This window comes from Zalophus californianus, chromosome 11, assembly GCF_009762305.2.
Source record: "Zalophus californianus isolate mZalCal1 chromosome 11, mZalCal1.pri.v2, whole genome shotgun sequence".
NCBI lineage: Eukaryota > Metazoa > Chordata > Mammalia > Carnivora > Otariidae > Zalophus > Zalophus californianus.
The window spans coordinates 55,713,551-55,735,723 of NC_045605.1; the positions used below are offsets into that span (position 1 = coordinate 55,713,551).

The 22,173-nt window shown below is 35.4% G+C and overlaps 1 protein-coding gene across 9 annotated transcripts in view; it reads right to left on the reverse strand.

Annotated features, from left to right (window-relative positions):
- The window catches only part of EMSY (EMSY transcriptional repressor, BRCA2 interacting), a 95,940-nt gene that overhangs the window by 24,301 nt on the left and 49,466 nt on the right, over positions 1-22,173 (reverse strand). For all 9 annotated transcript variants that reach the window (XM_027579060.2, XM_027579066.2, XM_027579065.1 and 6 more), the window contains 5 exons: positions 17,644-17,793; positions 14,691-14,861; positions 8,261-8,397; positions 5,664-5,837; positions 3,797-3,995 (listed from right to left, as the gene is read on the reverse strand). In XM_027579060.2, the coding sequence (XP_027434861.1) occupies positions 3,797-3,995; positions 5,664-5,837; positions 8,261-8,397; positions 14,691-14,861; positions 17,644-17,793 (831 nt within the window). The remainder of the gene's footprint in view (positions 1-3,796; positions 3,996-5,663; positions 5,838-8,260; positions 8,398-14,690; positions 14,862-17,643; positions 17,794-22,173) is intronic.

Consider the following 22,173-nt stretch of genomic DNA (forward strand, 5'->3'; position numbering starts at 1 on the left):
ATCTACAAGTTCATTTAATGCTATCACCAATCCTATGCTAAAATCTTCACAATATCCCCACCAATCCAGGAACTGCAACACCAGAGAACTCACTACTTTGTAAGATAGTTTCCTTCCATTTCTGCAGTTATGACAACTAGAAAAGTTTCTTATATGGAATGGAAACAGGGCTTCCTGTGACTTCTACCCAATGGTTCTAGTTTCCATCCACATTTCCACAAAGACCCACTCTTTTCCCTCTTCCATGTCACAGTCCTCAAGAAAAACTGACAGCTCCCAATGTCCCCAACCCAATCCTCATCTTCTCCTCTCCATAATAAGTGTCCTGTTTCTACCAACCCTTTCTCACATAAAATGACTCCCAGATGCCTTACTCATCTAAACCACCCCTTCTAAACCAAACCCAAGATGTCTATGTCCCTTCTATAATGTAATATGTACATTCCCTCTGAAGTATTGTCATAAAGCCTAAGGCCTTCATGGTATTTAACTGCCTAGACAGCATCACTCAAAATATTTCAGAGAACATTAGTTCCTCAAGATGTTCTGCAAAAGGTTCTATGGTCAAAAAAGTTGGGGAGCATTTTACATTACATACTCCACACTCTTCATCTTTCACAATATATACTAACACATAATAGCTCTGAAAAGTTCTGCAATAAGTATGTTTTACTTAACTTGGATTCATTCCCCACCCTCACTATGATCTACCAAAATCATAAAGCTTCTGGAAAAATCATCCCAGAAACCAATTTGTGGCCTCCTTAAAGCAATGTCTTTACAGGATGCATTTTTGTATCTGTCTCATACCTTGTTCCATCTTAAATCCCTACCCTTGGTTTTGTCTCCTTGCTCTCTTCCATTTCACTTCACATAATCTTATATTCTACCTAATCCACCTTAAACCTACTGGAAATAAACTAAATATAAATAAAGAAATCTTTAATATTTCTCTCTTTTTTAAAAATCTTGGGGTGCCTGGCTGGCTCAGTTGGTGGAGCATGTGACTCTTGATCTTAGGGTTGTGAGTTTGAGCCCCATGTTGGGTATAGAGATTACTTAAAAATAAAATCTTAAAAAAAAAAAATCACAGAGTTCTTTTTAACTCTTCTTGAAAGTTTTTTTGTAAGTCTGAAATTACATTAAAAGAAAAAGTTACCAAAGGTGGGGGAGGGGCAAAAACTACAAAAGAAATAGAAAGGAAAAATGAACTGCTATGTAGTGCTTACATTCCCAATAGGTATGACCCTCATATATTTTGAAAGCCAGCATGATCTTAGATTGACCAAAATCTTTATCCCTTTCTCTTTAAATCATAGCATATATATCACCAGTCATTGTGAGAATGCACTAAGGAGCTATACAAAGATATGGGGGATGGGGGAAAATGCAGATTATAGAAACTGGCTTTATAATCTAGATACACATATTCTGAATTGTTATCTTTTTCTGTATTACAGAATATCTTTTTTTTTTAAGATTTTATTTATTTATTTGACAGAGAGAGAGAGACAGACACAGCGAGAGAGGGAACACAAGCAGGGGGAGTGGGAGAGGGAGAAGCAGGCTTCCTGCGGAGCAGCGAGCCCGATGCGGGGCTCAATCCCAGGACCCTGGGACCATGACCTGAGCCGAAGGCAGACGCTTAACAACCGAGCCACCCAGGCGCCCCTGTATTACAGAATATTTTTAAAATAAATAATATGTAATGATACAGGACAAATAAATAAAAATAGATGAAGCCATGTATAATAAGAGATTGAAAAGCAGAAAACCTTCTACTCAATGACTTCCAAAAATAGCCAAACTTTTGTCCCATTCTTAGAATGAAAACTTAAGACTGCCTAATGAAATGGCATGTTTGGGAAGTAATGATTGGCTTACAGCTCCCTTAGGAAAAGACTAGCAATTTCAAAAGATAACCTGAGATTATGGATATAAAAACATCTACTATTCATGTCTCCCTTTTAGCACCAACTCATAAGCTAAACATTTTACCCGTCCTCTATAAAAATATTTCTCAAGGGAAAAAATGGCATGTATTATTCAAGGAACCAGAGACTTTAAAATAGAGGAAAATGCAGCTGATGTGCTGAAGTAAGAATGGAATCTTTAGATATCAAATCATTAAGAAATAAAGATCATATGAAATAGAGAATAAGCATCACGCCACTATAACCAGTACAAAGACTGATTCATAATCAATATAGAATGATAAACTGAATCTTCTCAGTAAACTGATCTAGAAAATATTACTATCATGATAATATGCTGAAGAAAACTATCCATTCTCTAAAATGAGTGTCATACTGTTTGTTTAAATCAACATTTTTGGGACACCTGAGTGGCTAAGTCAGTTGGGCATCTGCCTTCGGCTCGGGTCATGATCCCAGGGTCCTGGGATCGAGTCCCGTGTTGGACTCTTTGCTCAGCGGGGAGCCTGCTTCTCCCTGTGCCTCTGCCACTGCCCCTGCTTGTGATTGCTCTCTGTCTCTGTCTCTCTCTCTCTCACAAATAAATAAATAAAATCTTTAAAAAAAATTTTTTTATTTACTTTTAATTGATAAGTTTTCAAAGACCACTTCAAATGCTATCTCCTTCATGAAGCTTTCTTATTCTCTCCTCACCGGAGTGTGAATTTTTAGCCTTTGGCAGTTTTGTTACTAATAAACTTATACTGAAGTTGTACGTGTATTTTTTAATCCCCTACTCTAGATTTTTACAAGAACTATATTTTATTCAACATTTACATGGGCCTAGCACAATACTTAATATATAGTATAAATAAATGTCAAATTCAATTAATGGGCTAATCAGCAATTTGAACCATATAAGCAATCTGAACTTCCCACTAATCTGGAAAGACTCTGCTAAACAATTAGAATAATAAAAGTGCACCAGATGAATAATCTGCATTAGAAAAGTGAAGATGCTCAGAAAGCACTCCAGAGAAAATAATGGGGAGGTGAGGAGAAGGAATGGAGTGGGTGAGGAATGATTAGGGGAAGATAAAAAGCTTTGCTTATTAGATGCATCAGAGCATATAAGCAAGCTTAGGCATAAATATACCTAGCATCTGACGATAAGGGTGGTCAAGGTAACTGACAGACATGAGTACTAGATTTGTAGGTCTCTAAGCTTATGATCAAGAATTTATTTCAAGAGACTTCCTAGACGAACAACATAATTAAAACAGCACTGAGGATAAAGAGCTTCCCTACTATGGAGTCTGGATTCATAGCTCCTTCCTTATAATTAGGACAATCATATTGTATCACCTAAATTGGGATACCTTTGAGATGAGAGTGAAAAGGAAAGCTATTAATAATTATGGTAGAACAGACATAAACCAGGACTTGTCCTCTGCAAACTGCAATGTTTGGTCACTCTACTTATAGCCCACATATGGCCCACCTCTGGCCACCCTGATTCTCAAGGTTCAACAGTAACCATTCAAAAGATACATTCACTTTAATGCCCACTTCTCCTACTTACCCAAAAGGAAACAAGAAGAACCACAGCACTATTCAAGTTTGGTAACCCCTACCTGCCAAAATCACCATCTACAGTTTACCAATTATTTGATGAACATATGCCATGCAGGAAAGAACGGTAAAGTCTTACCAAAAACAAAACTTCAGCTCACCGATTACATATCAAACAAAGGAAAATAAAATCAAAAGAATCGACAAATCAAAGCATACATGTTTGTTTGAAACCCCTAGATTCAACTATTTTGGAACTGGGGCACTATGTCAGAAGTAATTACATAAATCAGAAGTAAAATGGATCTTACCTTGGGAACTTTGGGAGGACTCTGTAGAAGAGGAACTACTATCTGTATAACTCTGTGGGTCTTCTTTTCCCTCTTGAATAGATGAATTACCAGCTTCTGCCACCCTAGATGCTTGCTGTAATGTTTCTGTGACCAGCTGCCTTGTTTGTTCACTAACAACTGTGGCTTGAAATGTCACTGGTTTGGGTTTAATAAGAACCTAGAAGAGAATCGGAAATATACCCAGTTTAAATTTTAGAGCACTATTTAAAATGCTAAACTTCTAGTCATGAATAATATCTTCCTGACATGGGAAGCTGCATTCTGTACATTTCTTATGCTTTGGGCACAACATTGTTCATTAAAGACTAATTCAATCTATGAACAAATTAGAGTCAAGCCACATACATTTTAAGTGATATGTGCCAGACTGCAACAGCCATATTTTGACAAGAGGCTCTCCCCATTTTTTCTTGCCTATAATGACTTCAGAAGTCATTTTACAGGCTGTAGGCTATATAGCAGAATGACAGCCACATGCTACGGACTGCAGAACAGAAAGACACAAGAAGCCTGGACTCCCAATGCCACAAGAATAGTCCAGAATTTCCTCCCTCTGAACATTCATTAACATAATAAAATAATTAACTTATTATTAACATAATAAAAATACAACCCTAATTTTTGTAAGCCACTGTTCTTCAGGTTTCTTTTCATTAGCAACCAAATGAAATTCCTAAGACACCCGTACAAAGTAAACATGGTTGGGACCTAAGTCATCTTTGAAAAATCCCCCGAGAAACACTGACTTAGACAACTGTTATTAGAAGCAACATGAAACATGTGGCAGATCAACTCCTGGCAGAGGTCAAAACCACACACATTAAAATAAGTGAAATGGGAAAAAGATTTCAAACTGAACCATTCCACTTCAAGATTTGAACTCTAGGAGTTGACTTCATTTGGGTGCCTAGAATATAAAAATGTTAACTGCCCACATTTAGTTTTTATTTCTCCCATATGTAAGATTCGAAACCTTTTCAGACTCTATTAAGTCACCCATTTCCAAGAATTCAAGAATGAAAACATGGGTTATACTATGATGCAGATGATGGAGCAAAGGAGAATTGTTACCAGTTGAAACTTAAAGGCAATTTGGACTTATTTCTAATCACAAAACTTATTTGTTTGATTTGTAAACTATTTTGCTATGAATCTGAGGGAACAGATTCTAAAGGTAAATTATTAAAGGTAAATTAAAACCTTTTATAAGAATTCTAGGATAACATTTCTCAATCAAAGCTGACATTACTTCCTTTGATATCCTCACAAAAACAGTTAAAGTAGGTACTTTATAAAATAAATAGTAGTCTAACAACATAAGATTAAATCCTGGGCCTCAATTTTCTAGGCAAATTTCCAGAAAAATTCCCTTATCTTCTATTGCTTGAAAATGAACAGATATCTAGCTTCTCCATCATTTAGGTTTCAAGTAAAACAAATTTTTTATAAGTATATAAAGTGCTTTCAAAGGCCGTATTAGCTTACAAAAAATACTTTTTTCTGAGAGATTCTAAATAACTACCACTCTCCCTCAAGCATCTACTTCCCAAGGAACAATATATGCCTTCAGCAAATTTTACTCCGAGGGTTCGTTTCCCCAATCTTTGCTCATGATATGGCGCAAATATTTAGGTATCAAAAAAAAAAAAGTACTAAAGAGAGAAACACAGGTTTTGAAAACAGGTAATTATGCACATTTGGTCATAACTTTTAACAATTTGATTTTTTAAAGATTACTGATCTTCTCATTCAAATTTCCAACGTGGAATTTTAGTAATTTGAAATATACCAGAGCCAAGAAAAACCACCATATCTTATAGCATACCTGTGTTTTCCCTTGCTGCCCATAAACAATTTTTGTTGGGATGATTTTAGCTGCTGGCTGAACTGTGGAACCTATTCCTTTTGGTTGAGTTACAATCATTTTGGTGATGGGTCTTGTAGCAGTGATAATAGCTGGCTTTGCTCCTGTTGGCACCGTCTGAATAGTCTTTTCTCCCTAAATTAAAGTCAGTGAATATATGAGGTTTATATGTATTTCAATGCCAAAAACTGAAAAATCCTTTTACTGAAAAATCACAGTGAGGTTTTACAAGGATGATGGGGAAAGGACTGTAAATTAAATAGCAAAGTACAATGTTTCCAGGTGATCAAAAATGCTAGACTTAGTTGAGATAGTCCTAAAAGTCATCTGCCCAACTTTCTGTCCAAAGAAGGCATTATCTCCTGACAAGTGAATTTAAAAAATTATCTGACATAAGAATATTTACTATACCGTCACATTCATAGAATACATACATTAAAATAGTCAGGAAATTAAAAAAGAATATATACTAAAATGTTAACAATAGCTATCTCAAAAGAGTTGGGATTATAGGTCTCCCCCCAACATTACCTTTATTTTCTAATTTACCCCAAATAGACATTTATGTAATAAAAAATTACCGTGCATTATACCAATAACTAAATGTATACATACAAATAAACTAAGCTCCCCAAATACAAAATTATAAGGACACATAGCAATGTCTATGTGAAAATGCATGCACAAGAGATGAAATCAGCAGATATTAACAAACGTTCTGAGGTTATATGGGAAAATACAAAAAACAAACAGGGCATTTCCCACATTTTATTATTAGTATGTTACTAATATCACTTTAGTTTATTAACTAGATAGCTTAAGCTCATTAACTTTTCACCATTTTTATACTTTTGTCTGCTTTATTCTCAAGTACCTTCTGTCATTTATAGTCAATACTTGAGCTTACTCAAATTCAAAAACGGTGATTTTACTAAATTTTAATTTTTAAAAGTTAAAATCCATAAAACTGAAAAGAAAAATTTTCACCTAATTAGTTTTTAACTATTAGTCAACATCATCTAAAATGTGTGGCCATCCAAACTTAGCAGACAGTAAAAACAAAGCACCCAGCTGAGCTGGCAGAAGGTAATCACTCTGTGAATTTAGAGCTAAAGAGGTTACAAAAATCCCAAGTTTAACTATTTGCTGTAAGGGAGATTGTTATCTAAGGGAGATATGAAGTGTCTATCACTCATGTTATTACTTATTTTAATACAAACACACCCTTCACAGCAGCAGCTTTGGAAGGAGCTCTAGCTCATTTGCCAAGAGCCACTAGTTTGCAAGTAAGCATGCCTATCTATCAAATAGCTTAATGGGCCCTGTCCAAGTATAATGACCCATTCAAAGCCTATCAAAACCAACTAGCAGGCTATTTTTTGAAGAAGCTCTTCTGATGTATGTGTGTAGACATGCCCAGGTAACCAAGCTGTTGAGTACAGATGCATATACATATGTGTAGTCTTATGCTCTGATCTGATTGTTTTCCTAGTACTTCCTGAGTCCAATTATTGCTGGTAGGTATACCTAGCAGCTAGGATTCACACACAACTCTTCAATATATGTGACCATAGGACTCTGGGTACATGGCATCCCCTCTTACATATCAAATTCTATGAAACTGTAAACCAGACTGTAAAAGCGTTCTGAAAAGTGGAATTCTACTCCCAGGCTTTATTTTGGCTTACCATGTGAACTCAGGCTATGTTTTCCTACATGATGAAAAGATCTAATGCCAACATTATGAAGATTACGATACCTAGGAAGCTACTAGAGATCTACTACAATGAAGTACGGCATTTTTTTTCTAGCAAAGTAGGGACATTACCAAGCCTAAATAGTTAAGTACCAAGAGTAACAATAATAAGAGAAAAACTACTTATTGAGGACTTCCTATGTGTCAGACACTGTTTTAAGCACTTTTAAAACAGCTACCAGTTACTGAACAAACTCACTAGTAAAGATCACCATCCCCAACTTATAAATGAGGAAATTAAGGATGACAGAAGTTGAGTAAATTTGCCAAGGTCAAACAACTACGATACTAAGAGACAAAACCCAGATATGTCTAACTCCAAACCTCTGCACGACTGCCTTCACAACTATCAATGAAGCGGTTATTTAATTTTTTTTTTTTTACTAGCTCAAAGAGGTAAAAATGAAAGTAAATCCCCGTCAATTAATTTTCTTCACCCCAAATATTTCTCTTTGCCCAGCCTAGGCCAAACTAGCCTCGTGTCTACTGGCCAGAGGCAGGAATAAAACTGTCCTCCAACAGAGGTCACACTGTAGTTAAGCCAGTGGAATCCTCCATCTGGACTAAGCTAAGCATCTAAATCATGGTCATAAGCAACTTAGCGATGAGCAACATGTTTTAGAAATTACTGTGAAAAATGGCATCAGTTGGTGGTGTTTTAACAGTTATTACATCACAGTAGCGGTAAATCAAACCATACAGGCCATTGTGGGGTTCTGAAGTCCTTAGGCAAATATTTATATAGCTGGTCTTTAAAATCCTCAGTGGATTCACTGAATCTGCAGTATAAACTCTTACTTACTCCAGCATTTAGCAATGTTGTGACAACGTTTTTGCCCGGGAGGCCTTGAATGGTCGTTCCTTTTCCTGTTGTCTTTTGCACAACAATCACATTGGGCTTGGAAGTCATTGGGATTGTAGTGATTTTGGTAGTCGTTCCTTAGAGAAGGGGGGAGAAAAGGAGGCCTGAGTTAAGGACTAGTGATACTTGGTTATTTCTGTTTATGCTGTATATAATTAATACATGTAGTTAATGTCATCCCAAGATGACATGAAGGTTGTCACAAGGATGAAAATGAAGGCTTGGAACAGTAAGTAGAAGTTGTCCTAGAATGAGAGAATATTAAGAATTGACTTTTACAGCAGTCATCTTCTTGGAATTTGAAAACTTGCAAACCAAAATCAGAATCTAAAAATATCACTATCAGTTTCCCCATCAATATTCCTCCCCTGACTAGTTAACTGAAACAAATAAAAATCTGCATTCCACAACAAATGCTTCCCCAAACCCAGTATTATATTTATTTGACTAGTGTGGTGGGAAAATTCTTCAAAAAAGAACATTAAAAATCGGTAAATACTTATCAAAATTAATATAACATTAGGCTCTAGAGAAAATTTATGAAAATAAGCCATTTATGTTTATGTGATTAAAAAAAAACATTCATAGACCAAGGCACAGATTAAACACATGCTCTTGTAATCTGCAGCACTCTGAAGAGTCTGAGGATGAAACTCCAATTTATATATTTATATAAAAAAATTTATATTTTCAACAATTAAGATCTACTTGGTAGATCTACATCTGCTGATCCAAACATACTATCATGTTCTCTTCCCCACAACCTGCTTCTCTTATGCCTATCAAATTTGTACCCTATATTCTTTTGACTGTCGCAGTTAGAAATCCTAGTGCAAATCTTGCCTTGTGAAAGCCCCTTGAACTCCAAAGGATCTTTTTGCATCCCTAATTCCTCAGTGCTTAGCACATACTGTACGGCAATTACTCAGGAATAGTTGTTCAGTGAAGATGTGAACAAACTCAATTTGTCACCAACATATGTCTTCTTTCAAAATGTTATCAATGTCAACTCATCTCTTTTGGCTTCTCATATTTTCTCCCTATTTCAAGTTTCTCTATCATACAAATAGCTCTCATGCTCCCGTTATATCAAACATCCTTTAAAAACCAGTTTGACCCACAAAGTGAAATTGGTCAAAAACCTTTCCAGGGTAACTGGCTGACTCAGTCAGTAGAGCATGTGACTCTTGGGGTTGTAAATTTGAGCCCTATTCTGGAGGTAGAGATTACGTTAAAATAAAACAACAACAAAAAAACCTTCCTAATCCCTATTTTATCTAGATAGTTCTAACTTTCCCTCTTAGGTGTCACAATCCTACATGACCTGACCCTTAATCTACCAATTTGATCTTATTTGTTCCTATTCCATAATATACATAACAAGTTCTAATAATAAGTAATAACTCTAATAATAAGTAATAAGTCTAATAAGTAACTTCTTCTATTAAGTAACTTCTTCACTATGGCTTCCTATTATCTGTCACATAGAGCCCAAATTCCTCTTAGGTTTCCAGGTTCTGCCAGACTTTAATTTTCAGGATCATCCAATATGTACCTCTCCTTCAGTGTGTTGGTTTCCACATTGGTCCTTGAGCATATGAGTCCCAATGCTACTTCTATGCCTGTGATTTCCTCTGCCCATGAAAACAGGCAAGTCATACTTTTCTTCTCTAGGCTTGCATATCATTTATCAAATGACTAAGCACAGAACAGGTACTCATTTAAAAACATGACCAATTAATATATTCCCAAGAAGAAAAATTAAACAAAATTTTATTCTTTTCTACTAGAGAAACAGCATTCCTGACTAGAGTTTTAGAAATAAGGTTACACGAAGAATAAGAATATTCTAGTCAGTTTTTGGCAATCTTATTACGTTATGTATCTTTATACTTGCCATCATCTAATGTCTTGTCAGTCCAAGGTAACACAGGTTACATAAAAATGCACTTTTATCCACACACCAGCTTCACAAATGTTTTTCCCTTTATCTGTAGTTTTTGAATAGTAAGCTGTTAAGAGCCACAAAGACCACACTGGCCATTATTCATATGTATCAACTTCAACTCTTAATTAACTTTAATGCCTCATACATGATTGATTATGATGAATCCTTCAATAATACAGCCTCACTAAATACTTGGTTAGTAAAAGTGTTTTCAGAAAGTAAGCATTAATGGGCGCCTGGGTGGCTCAGTCATTAAGCGTCTGCCTTCGGCTCAGGTCATGACGCAGGGTCCTGGGATCCAGCCCCACATCGGGCTCCTTGCTCAGCGGGAAGCCTGCTTCTCCCTCTCCCATTCCCCCTGCTTGTGTTCCCTCTCTCGCTGTGTCTCTGTCAAATAAATAAATAAAATCTTAAAAAAAAAAAAGTAAGCAAGCATTAAAAATTATCTCAAGGAAATGTTAACTAAGCTTTAACCAAAGTACAAGGACCACTTTTTTGAAAAACTTTCTTAACAAGTGAATTATATTTGTATCCAAGTCGTTGTCTAATCCTTTCCATTACAGGGATCTGTCAATTTATTAAACAGTTGCAAATCAAGTTCACCACTTAGCAAAATGAAGGGTGGCTGGGGAGAAGTTAGAAAACAGAAGAAAAAGGCATAACATAAGGAAAAGTACAGTGTCATATTAAAACAGAATAGTTTATGACTAGAATTATCAAGCTATGAAAGTCTAAAATTCCAGTGAGCATGTTTCTTTCAGTTGATAACTATGTTGTATCGGTGAAACAAGTGTTATTCATTTTTTTAAAAAAGATCTTCCTCTAGGGGTGCCTAGGTGGCTCAGTCATTTGAGCATCAGACTGTTGGTTTCGGTTAGCTCGTGATCTCAGGGTGGTGAGATCAAGCCCCCAGTTGAGCCCCGCCTGATTGGGCTTTGTGCTCTATGGGGAGTCCGCTAGAGATTCTCTCTCCCTCCCTCTCCTTCTGCCCCACTGCCCACTTATGCGCATGCCCACTCTTTCTCTCTCTAAAATAAATGAATCTTTAAAAAAATAAAAATAAAAATAAAGGTCTTCCTCTACACTTTCACAATAGTCAGTCTACAGTTCTCATGCTATAACAGAATGTATAAAAGTTCATTTGTTTGGCATTCTTTAGGGCAGAGAATGCATCCATGTACATCCCTATGTATCACAGCACCCAGCTAAAGATCCGGCTCATAGGCTATCAGAAAACCCACTATATATACAGTCTTCAATTATAAAGAGTTGACACAATGGGTGCAAATTAACTGTAAGTCACATTTGGATCATGGCCTATGATATTGGATGCATTCCAGGGATTTTTATTTAAAAATAAGATTCCTGTAAAAATGTGAGCATTATGGTAGGATGGCTTAAAGAAACTAATTTATTGGCCCAGATTTTACTATTCAGAGATTTTTTTTTACATCACCCTAACAATTTGGTCTTTTGGATAATGTTTTATGCTGCTTTGCTCAAAGAATGAGCAAATGAATGAACGAATGGAAAAGATATATAAACACTAGCTCCTTGCCTGAACATTGTACTAAGGATCAAGAAAATCAAAATCAAGTCTTGCCACTGTCACAGGTTCTCATAATGTTCTAAGTGAAGAAGATAATGAGTTCATCTCTGAAGGATCCAATCTTCTGCATAAAATAGGCATGGTTCCTTAACCAACCCTCAACAAAGCTCACAAAAAAATTTACATATCTGATAGGTTCTCTATATATACACATATATGTAAATATCTGATTCTAAGGAGTTAAATAACTGCAAAAATAGTCACGCCTTCCATTTAGTTACTTATTCTAATGAAAAGAAAAAGCTGACCTTTCTAAAAAGCACTTTGGAAGCATGACTGCTTTCTAGAGAAAAGAAAGTAAGAACTTCACATAATAATTTATGTATAATGGGGTGCCTGAGTGGCTGAGTCAGTTAAGTGGCTGCCTTTGGCTCAGGTCATGTTCCTGGAGTCCTGGGACTGAGCCCTGCATCAGGCTCCCTGCTGAGTGGAGAGCCTGCTTCTCCCTCTGCCTGCTGCTTGCCCTGCTTGTGTTCTCTTTCTCTCTCACTCTCGCTCTATCTCAATAAATAAAATCTTTAAAAAAATAATTTATGTATAATGATGTTTATCACAGGATTATTTATAATGACAAAAAAATTGGAAGCAACCTAAAACGTTCAACAATGAGAAAATGGCTAAATTATGGTGCATCATATAAGAAAATATTGTGTAACCATTAAGTGGGGGCAGAGGAGGTGTCAAGATACATTTAAAAGAATAGGAAAATAAGATTATTCTGTGAAAAAAGGGTAAAAGCTGATTATATTAGATCTCAATGTAATTTTAAAAATACACACACATACACTTATAACCAAAAAACTGAACAGAAAAAGAAATGAACAGAAATATATACACTTAAATCTTAACATATTTCTCTGGATGGTAAAAAATTACATTTTAATTTTCTTTGTATCTTTCTGTATTTTCCAAATTACCCACAATAAGGGGGAAAGTATCATTTTTCTTTTTAAAGCCTTCTATTCTTACAGCTAGACGTCTGGGTATCTTTTAAGAAAAGCATTTCATTTTTGTTCGTGGAATAGGGAAGTCGGGTAGGTACAAACTCTAGAATCCAGCATCTAATTATGGATTATCCAAATTCATCCAACTAGGCTTACCAGTTCACTGTGAATAGATAACCAGGGACTGAAAACTGCTAATAAACTAACCTGTAATCCCACTACCACAAAATAAAAAAAAACATTATAAAATAAGAAAACTGTCTTTATAAAGAATATTGATATGTAACGTAAGGATCAGTTTAGAGCAGTCAGAAATGAGAGATTCCTTAAAATAAAAGTGTCAGTGAAGCAGGAGTAGACACAAAACAAGCTCCATGCAATGAATAGCACTGTTTCAACTTTGTGCCAAGTACATCCTATTGTACTAGAAAAGTTTTAGAACTCTTCTCATGTATACCCAATAATACTTGAAAAAGCAGCTAACCATGAGTTGTTTTGTATTTACATACAAAGGTGGATAAAATGTATACATGTAGAGGGTATATATCTCTGCTTCTAGGAAAATACGCTTGCTTACTATAGTGCTCTAACCTGATACAAAGCAGCTAAATCATAAAGAAGGCCTGAAAACAGTGGCCTCATGACATCTAGACATTCCTTCAAGCTATAAGGTTATTATGAATTCATATATAAGTAAAGAAAAACCATTATGGTGATAAAAAGCTACATACCAATGAAGAATGATCACTTTTTGAAAAATGTTTGAGAATGTGCTCTATACCATTAAGATACTGTCAGGTAATAAATCAAAATTTGAGTTTTCACTGAGTTATTTAAAAAATCCTCTTAAAGCTGGAGTATGATGATTCTTTCCTTACTGGTTTCACCCTCCTCAGTTTGGCAAACATTGGATTTTCTCACTTACACTTAAAAAGAGAGCCAATATTAGCAGCTTTAAATACAGTGCTTTATGCCAACACCATGCCCTGCTTTGTTTTTTTATTCCAAGTTATCAGCAACATCATATATTGCCAGGAACTTCAATCCCTTCACTTCAAAATGTCAGAACAACTCACCTGGGACATACAGAATATGGCTAGTCTACAAAAATAGTAGATAGTTAAAGTCCACAGGGCTTGCTTGATGAGAGATTATTTACATAATTTTAATTAAAAACCAATAACGAAAACAGATGCTATGTTAACACTCCACTTCGGAGTCCACAGTCCAAATACTGCAGGAATTAATGAGCTGATAAAAACCAGGTAAAGTCCCAAAATACCAATAAATATTAGCTTTCACTGAGTAAAATATTTCTTAAAAGTAAACAATCAATATAATGGTGAAAAGAAAATAAAGATACTCAAATATTTTTATTTTTAATAAGCTAAAAGTGACATTAGTAAATGAAATTATGAAATACGGTCCCTCAAAGATGAATAAATCCTAGTTCTTTCTTCCTCTATCTAGCTTGTGTGGCCTTAGATAGGTCAGTTTCAACTCTCTAGACTTAAATCTGTCTGTACCTGTTAACTGTGGGTGATACCAACTATTCAGATTTATCCATTTTGAAAGGACTGACAAATGGGAGAATACTTAGTAAATGAAAAATCTCTATACAAATGTAAATCATAGTATTTCCATTCTGATTAAAAACAACTAATGTTCTATTTTAAAACTGTCAAAAACTTAATGTGTGAAAATTTAATAGCAGAAATAAAAAACTAGACTTAATCACTAAACATCAGACTAAAAACAAAGCTCCAGATTTCTAAGCAGAAAACAGATCTAACAGAATCCTTCAACAGTGAAATGTTTTTTCCTCTTTACTGGTTACCTATAGCTTTAATGTATTTCAGATATACCTACCAGAAACTATATTACTGCTAATTATCTTGCCCCCCAGGGTAGCTAATGACTTGGGTACTACTGTGATGATGCTACCACTGGTAGTTTTCACATAGGTTGCAGCTCCAGGGGTTGCAGCCATCCGACCTATGGACGGGCTCACTGTTGGGCGGGTATAGGTTGCCTGTGTGCCTATAAAAAGGGAAAAGCCAAAAGAAAAACTTGTCATTACTTATAGAAGAATGACAATTTACACAGTTTAGCTATAATTCAATGTAATCTACATTGCTTCAACTTGAAAATGGAATTTCAAGGTGTCAAGACATTAAGTAACAATTTATAGACAGTTTTCAATGCACATAGCAAGAACTACAGCCAAGTCAATTTGGATTAATTTTACACATAAAATTTTGTGATGTGTTGCATCAAATTACCAACCTCAAGAAAAAGTATAACTATGTTTCTTTCTTCCACTACCCTTCTTCCACTAGTTCTATGCCAAAAGAAACTTAAATTTAATCATCTTTCCTGCCAGAGCATTTTAGAAATTTCTGTTACTGATTTTAAGGTTTCTACATCTGTTTTATGCAGTCACAGTGCCAAACCCAATGTCAGCATTCAGCAAATAAGGTAGTATTGTTTGCTTAAAATTTTATAAACTTACACTATTTTGTACTCTGCTACTCTCTAAATATATTTCCATCTTTTAAAGAATTATTCCATCATTTTACTAGAGATTAAAGTTGAAGCTGCCAAGAGTTGCCAGGAATATTTCTTTTGACCGAAAAAGTTCACTATTTACATATTTCCTCAACTCTAACTGACCCATTAGAATATTTTTCTTCATGTCTCTCAAAGGATTTTGCACTCTTCCCCACTATTCCAAAGACTTTTTTCTTTTCCCAAACAAGAATTAAATACTAACCAGATGAGCCTGTTATAGTTTCCTACAAGTCCAGTAACTCAGAAATACTATTCCTACACTAGGAACTATTAGTCTGGGGAAGAAAGAAGATGACTAAGATAATACCTTCTTTGACAGGAAAGCATTTTTTCATAATAATTAGAATGGGCATCGTGATAACCATTTTCAACAACTCCCTCCCTGCAAAAATGCTTTTATCAAGATATTTAAAAATTTTTAAATACAATCACAACCCAAAAAAAGGAGGAGGGGAAGAACATTAGGTAGAATTAATTTAAATCAGTTACAAACATACATTTGACTCCCCCTCAAAAAATCTAGTGGAAAGGGGGCACCTGGGTGGCTCAGATGGTTAAACGTCTGCTTTCGGCTCAGGTCATGATCCCAGGGTCCGGGGATCGAGCCCCACATTGGGCTCCTGACTCAGCGGGGAGCCTGCTTCTCCCTCTCCCTCTGCCTCTCCCCCACTCATGCTTGCTCTCTCTATCTCTGTATCTCTGTGTCTCAAATGAATAAATAAAATCTTAAAAAAAAAATCTAGTGCAAAGTAAACATGCTACAAACATAATGTGAACCAGCTAAATTTTAACAAAAAATTTTCCACTTAAGCTTTTGTTTTAAAAAAAGAAACACCTTTTCTAACAGAGATACACAGGCACAGAGAGACACATTATTATTTTTTACCGTCTTTCCCTAAGGTAAAGAATCATATATAAATAACACTATTATCTTTGTACCAAATGGAAAAAAGTTTGGGGCGGGGGGGGAAGGGGCAGGGAGGGTGGAGTATGATAAATTTAATGCAAGAATAGCGTGTTTTTAAAGCAAAGGTTTTGCAGAAACAGCAAGTAGAATGGTGGTTGGCAGGGACTGCGGGAAGGTGGTAATGGAGAGTTATTGTTTAATGTGCAGAGTTTCAGTTTGGGAAGATGAAAAGGTTCTGAAGCCTGATGGTGATGATGGTTATAAAATAACATGAATGCACTGAATGTCAATGAACTATACACTTAAAATGGTAAATTTCATGTTCTATTTTACCACAATTAAAAAGAAAAAAAAGAGAGTCAAACAGATGGGGGTTCAAATCCCAGATCTTCCTTTTATTGGCTGCATGACTTTGGGCAAGTTGCTTAACATCAGTCTCTGTTTTGCTGCTAAGAATAGAGATATTAAAGCCTAAGGGAGATTAAGTGTATAGACCTTTACATCCTGGCCAATAAATGATAGCTTTATAAACTTGAGACAGGTATCATTTTACACTATTTACATTCTATCATTTAAGTACTGGCCCTTCACAAAAAATCTGGTAAGAGTTATATAAATTTAAAATAGTAGTAGTAGCTAATTCTTACATTAATTAATAATAATAGCTATTGAGCACTCTGCTGGGGACTGTACATACCTGATTTCCTCTAATACTTATAATAACCTTATGGTACAGGTATTGTTATCCCATTTAAACAGACAAGGGAAAAGACTTACAGGGATTAGTAACCTGCTCAAGGACACAAAGGGTGGTACTATTTAAAATGTTCTACACTGTCACTTCCTTGGGCATACCCTGGTTGTTCTCATATATGGGCAAAATGGCATCCTGTGCTTCTCTAAGTCTGAGTAATGCTTACTACACCGCAATGTAATATAGACTTTCAACTTCCTAAGAGTGCAATCCTTCTGGGCCGGGAGAGTATGTTTTCAGTTCCTCAACAAATCCTGACTAAACACCTACTTCCAGACCAGCTCTACATATATATGGTGAATAAAACGAAGACGGTCCCTTATCATGGAGCTTATGGTCTAGTAAGGTGAACTACAATAAATCAACAAACAAGTAGTGAAGAAATTAGAAACTGTAGTTATGTGCTATAAAGTAAAAGAACAGAAGACCATGATAATAAAAGAAAGCTAATTTTAGTTGGGGGGGGGGAAGGCTCTTAAAGAACTGTCTCATTAATCTCTATATCCCTAGTGTCAAGCACTACGTTGATACAAAGAAATTACTCAATGACTATATGATGAATGAATGGACTGATGCTCGAGAAAACTTACCAGTAGGAGTGGTTACCAGTTTAGTTGTCATAATGGCACCATTACTGCTAACCACCATAATAGGGGAATTGCTACTGGTGGGCAGAGTTGCTGTCACTGGTTTGGGTAAGATTTTACTTGGTTGAACTTGTTGTGTGATGATTTTAACACCTTTGAAAGAAGAAAGAGAAATCTCAATACAGATTATTTTGAAAAACACTTTCCTTATACCAACCCAAGAGGGCAGTAGTTACACATTTTTGCTCAGTCTTGCCTAAAGAGAAGCTTTTTCAAAATGATGAAATTCTCAATTTTCATTCCTTAAATTCCTCTTTCCTGATTTCTCTCATTCAATAAAATAATTAAGATATTACAGAAACTATTAACAATTTCTTTAAAAGAACATTTTTTCTTTTGTCTAAGATCACGTCAAATAAGAGCTTTCAAACCAAATTAGTGTAACGATGTGGATTTTTTTTACATTTTTCAAAATTTTTATTTAAATGTTAATTGTTACATTGACTTTCCAAATGTAAAATATCCATTTAAAAGAAATCTCTCAAAAAAAGTAAAATAAAAAATAAAATGAATCTCTCATGCTAACTATAAATTTAAGTACTAGTAATTGTTAACTGAGGAAGGAAATTATTGGTAACACTTTCCCCCCCGACTAACTTACCTGAAAAAATCCATGGGATGGAGTATATTGTCATAGACAACTAAAAATTATATTACTTTTTAGATAGTGATTTAGGTTGAGATATTAGGAAGCAAATACATCTATTTATTTAACAACCTTAAATAATTTTAAATTTCTTGTAGGCCAACTAATTAGTTAAAATTATCATCATCACCTAGACATAACTGGGCAAATTATTATCTCTATAACTCAGTTTTCTCATCCATAAAATAAAGATACTATCAGTATATACATTCTTGGGTTGTTATAAAGATTAAATAAATCAAAATTGTAAAGTACCTAATACATAGCAAGAATTCACTAAAGTATTATTACTGTAGAGATAAAGAAATTCTGATTATAATAAATCATAACCAGTGAAGTTGTAGGGAAAACATTTTTTCCAGTATTATCTCATTAGTGAATTACAATAATGCTTAAGACACATAAAAAGAAGTACACCTCCCCCAATAACCACAGACAGAAAAAACTTAATGAAATCATAAGAGATTACTTTGCTCAGTCCTATGCAAATAGGTTGAAAATTTAGATCAAACAGATTATTATCTAGAAAAATATTAGTTATCAAAATGGGCTTCAGAAAAGACAGGTATCTAATTAGACAAATTTCCTTAAGATAAATTTTAAGGACTCCTCCCCCTTCATCAATAAATAGCAGGCCCAGATAGTTTCACAGAACAATTCTATAGTCCTGTAAAAAGAAGATAATTACAATGTATTTAAAACCATTCCTCTTTAAAGTTCTCATCATCAGAAAAAAAAAATTTGTAACTTTGTGGTGATCAGTATTAACTAAACTTGTTGGGGTGAGTATTTCATAATATATACATATATCAATCAAAAAATTATGTTATACACCTAAAAATAATACAATGTTATATGTCAATTATATCTCAATTAAAAATGAAAACCATTCAAAGACCAATTTCTGACAAGAGAGCATGAGGAGCTCTGCTAATCTGCTAACCCAATGGAACTAGTAAAATGATAACCAATGAGAAGTTCTGGAAATAGTCCTGAGGACAAATGAAGAAACATCTACTCAAGAGTATATAGAAAAATTCAGTAAGAAAGGAGAGATCTGTGGTATTTAAACTAAGACCTGTCCCTCCTTACCCACTAAGAGTGAGGGAAAGACTCCTCCCCAGACTGCTGTAGTCAAGAACACAAGGTTTCCTCTTATTCCAGCTCCCTGTTAGAGGGCTTTCTTCCGAGGAGCAGCAGGACTTCAGTTTACCTCATCCTGCCCCCAGGTAAGTACTGCTAAGCCCCAGGCAAGTGATGTCAAGAAGTATGCATTCCCTTCTTCTGCCAATCCCCCAACTGATGGAACAAAGGCTATACTTTGGGCACAAGGCTACTGAGAAACTGGAGTCCTGATCACCATTGCCCTGGCTTATGAGGTGGTGGCTCTACCACCAGGAGAAGCAAGCGAAGAGGATATCAGGCTGCTGCCCACACTCCTACCCTTGCCTTCACTGAGTGCTCAGGTTCTAGAGCAGGAGTGTCATTCAGAGAAGAGCTCCAGAGCTGCCTGAGGGTAGAAACAGATAATAAAATAGGTAGTTTGCAATCTCTTCCCAAAGGAACTGACTTCATTTGTAATAGAGCACGGAGAAGTTTAAGCTCTCAAGAACAGTTGAGGACGTGATGAAAGGCAACTGGAAGAAGATTTATGGATTTCAGAAAAAACAGTCGGGGCACCTGGGTGGCTCAGTTGGTTAAGCGTCTGCCTTTGGCTCGGGTCATGATCTCAGGGTCCTGGGGTTGAGCCCTGCGTCGGGCTCCCTGCTCAGAGGGGAGTCGGCTTGTCCCTCTCCCTCTGCCCCTCAACCCTGCTCATGCTCTCTCTCAAATAAATAAAATGTTAAAAACAAACAAGCAAAAAACCCCAACATTCAAGACAATAGGCCAGATAGCTTGCAGAAGAGGACTGAGGTATAAGGAAGCTAAGAGGAACCCTCCTGTAGTCAGAACAAATACACCTCTGAAACTATTCCAAAAATTTAGATTAGTTTGTAAAGCAACTTAAGACTCCAAGACACTGTTGAAAACAAAAGTAGTTTAACAGTTGGGTGTGGTCAGAGAAAGAGCAGGAGAGAGTCACACTGATTCCACTGTCATCTCAGAACTGTGGGCATACCCAGAGCTGTAACTCCCTGAGCAACAGGATCAGAAGCTTACTTCACTAAAATAATCGATCTAGTTACAAAACAACAAATAATGAAGTAAATAACAAAAAAAAATCACAGACTGGGAAGGTACAAGAAGATCAATCTAGGTACAATATATAATGCCTAATATCTAAAATATCAAGGGGTGCCTGGCTGGCTTAGTTGTAGAGCATGTGACTGTCAATCTCAGGGTTCTGAGTTCAAGCCCCACGTTGGGCATGGAATCTACTTTTTAAAAAATAATTAAGTAAACTAAATAAAATATCAATATAAATATCTAAAATGTCCAGTTCCAACAAAATACAAGGAGGCGTACAAAGAAAAGGGAAAATATGACCCATACACTGGGAAAAAAAGCAGGCAACAGAAATTCCCTATGAGAGCAAACACATGTCAGATTTAACAACAACAAAAGACTTCAAAGTAGCCATTATAAATATGTTCACAGAAGTACAGAAAAGCATTATCATAGAAGTAAAAGAGGGTATGACAACAAAGTTGCATCAGAGTATTAATAAAGCAATAGGAATTACAAAAAAAGAACCAAAGGGGAAATTTGGGGTTAAAAAGTATAGTAACTGAAATAAAAAATTCGCTAGAGGGGCTCAAGAGTAGATTTGAACGGCAGGAAAAAATAAAAGAGCAAATGTGAAAATAGAGCAATTAGATTATGCAAGCTGAAAAAAGTGTCAGAGAAAAAAGAATGAAGAAAAATGAACAGAACCTCAGAGAAATGTAGAACAGCAGCAAGTGCCCAAAAATATGTAACAGAACTACCAAAAGAAAAGAACAGCAAGAAAAGAGAAGAAGAAATATTCAAAGAAATTGCTGAAAATGTCCTAAATTTATTGAAAAGCAGTAACTTATACATTCAGGAAGCTCTACAAACTCCAAACAGAATGGGATCTACAAACAGACACATCATACTAAAAATGCTAAAAGTCAAAAGCAACAGAAGAAATCCTGAAAGTAACATAAAAAAACCAACTTATCACTTATAAAGGAACTGCATTAAGGTTAATAACTGACTTCTCAGCAGAAACTGTGGACTTTAACAGGCATTAAGACAACTATTCCAAGTGTTCAAAGAAAAAAACTGCCAACCAAGAATCCAATATCCAGCAAAGCTATCTTTCAGAAATGAAGGCAAAATAGACTACCAGATAAACAAAAATGGAGGGAATCTGTTGCTAGTAACAATGTGTTGCCTTACAAGAGACACTAAAGGAAGTTCTATGAAAAGAAGGAACAAGGAACAAAACTTTGATGTTCACTCTTGACAGTTATACTCAACATTTTACTAGAGACTCTAGTCAGGGAAATTAGGCAAGAAAAAGAAATACAAGGCATCCAGACTGTAACAGCAGAAATCATCTCTATTTATAGATGACATGATCTTTTATATAGCAAATCCTAAGAAATTCACCTAAAACTATTAGAGCTAAAAAATGAGTTCAGCAAAGGTATGGGGTATCAAATCAACACAAAAATCAGTTGCATTTGTATAAATTAGCAACGAATATCCAAAAAATGAAATTAACAATTTCATTTACAGTAGCTTCAAAAAAATACTTAGGAATAAATTTAACAAAAATGTAAAATTTATACTCCAGAAACCATACAACATTGATGAAATAAATTAAAGAAGATCTAAATAAATGGGAAAACATCTCATGT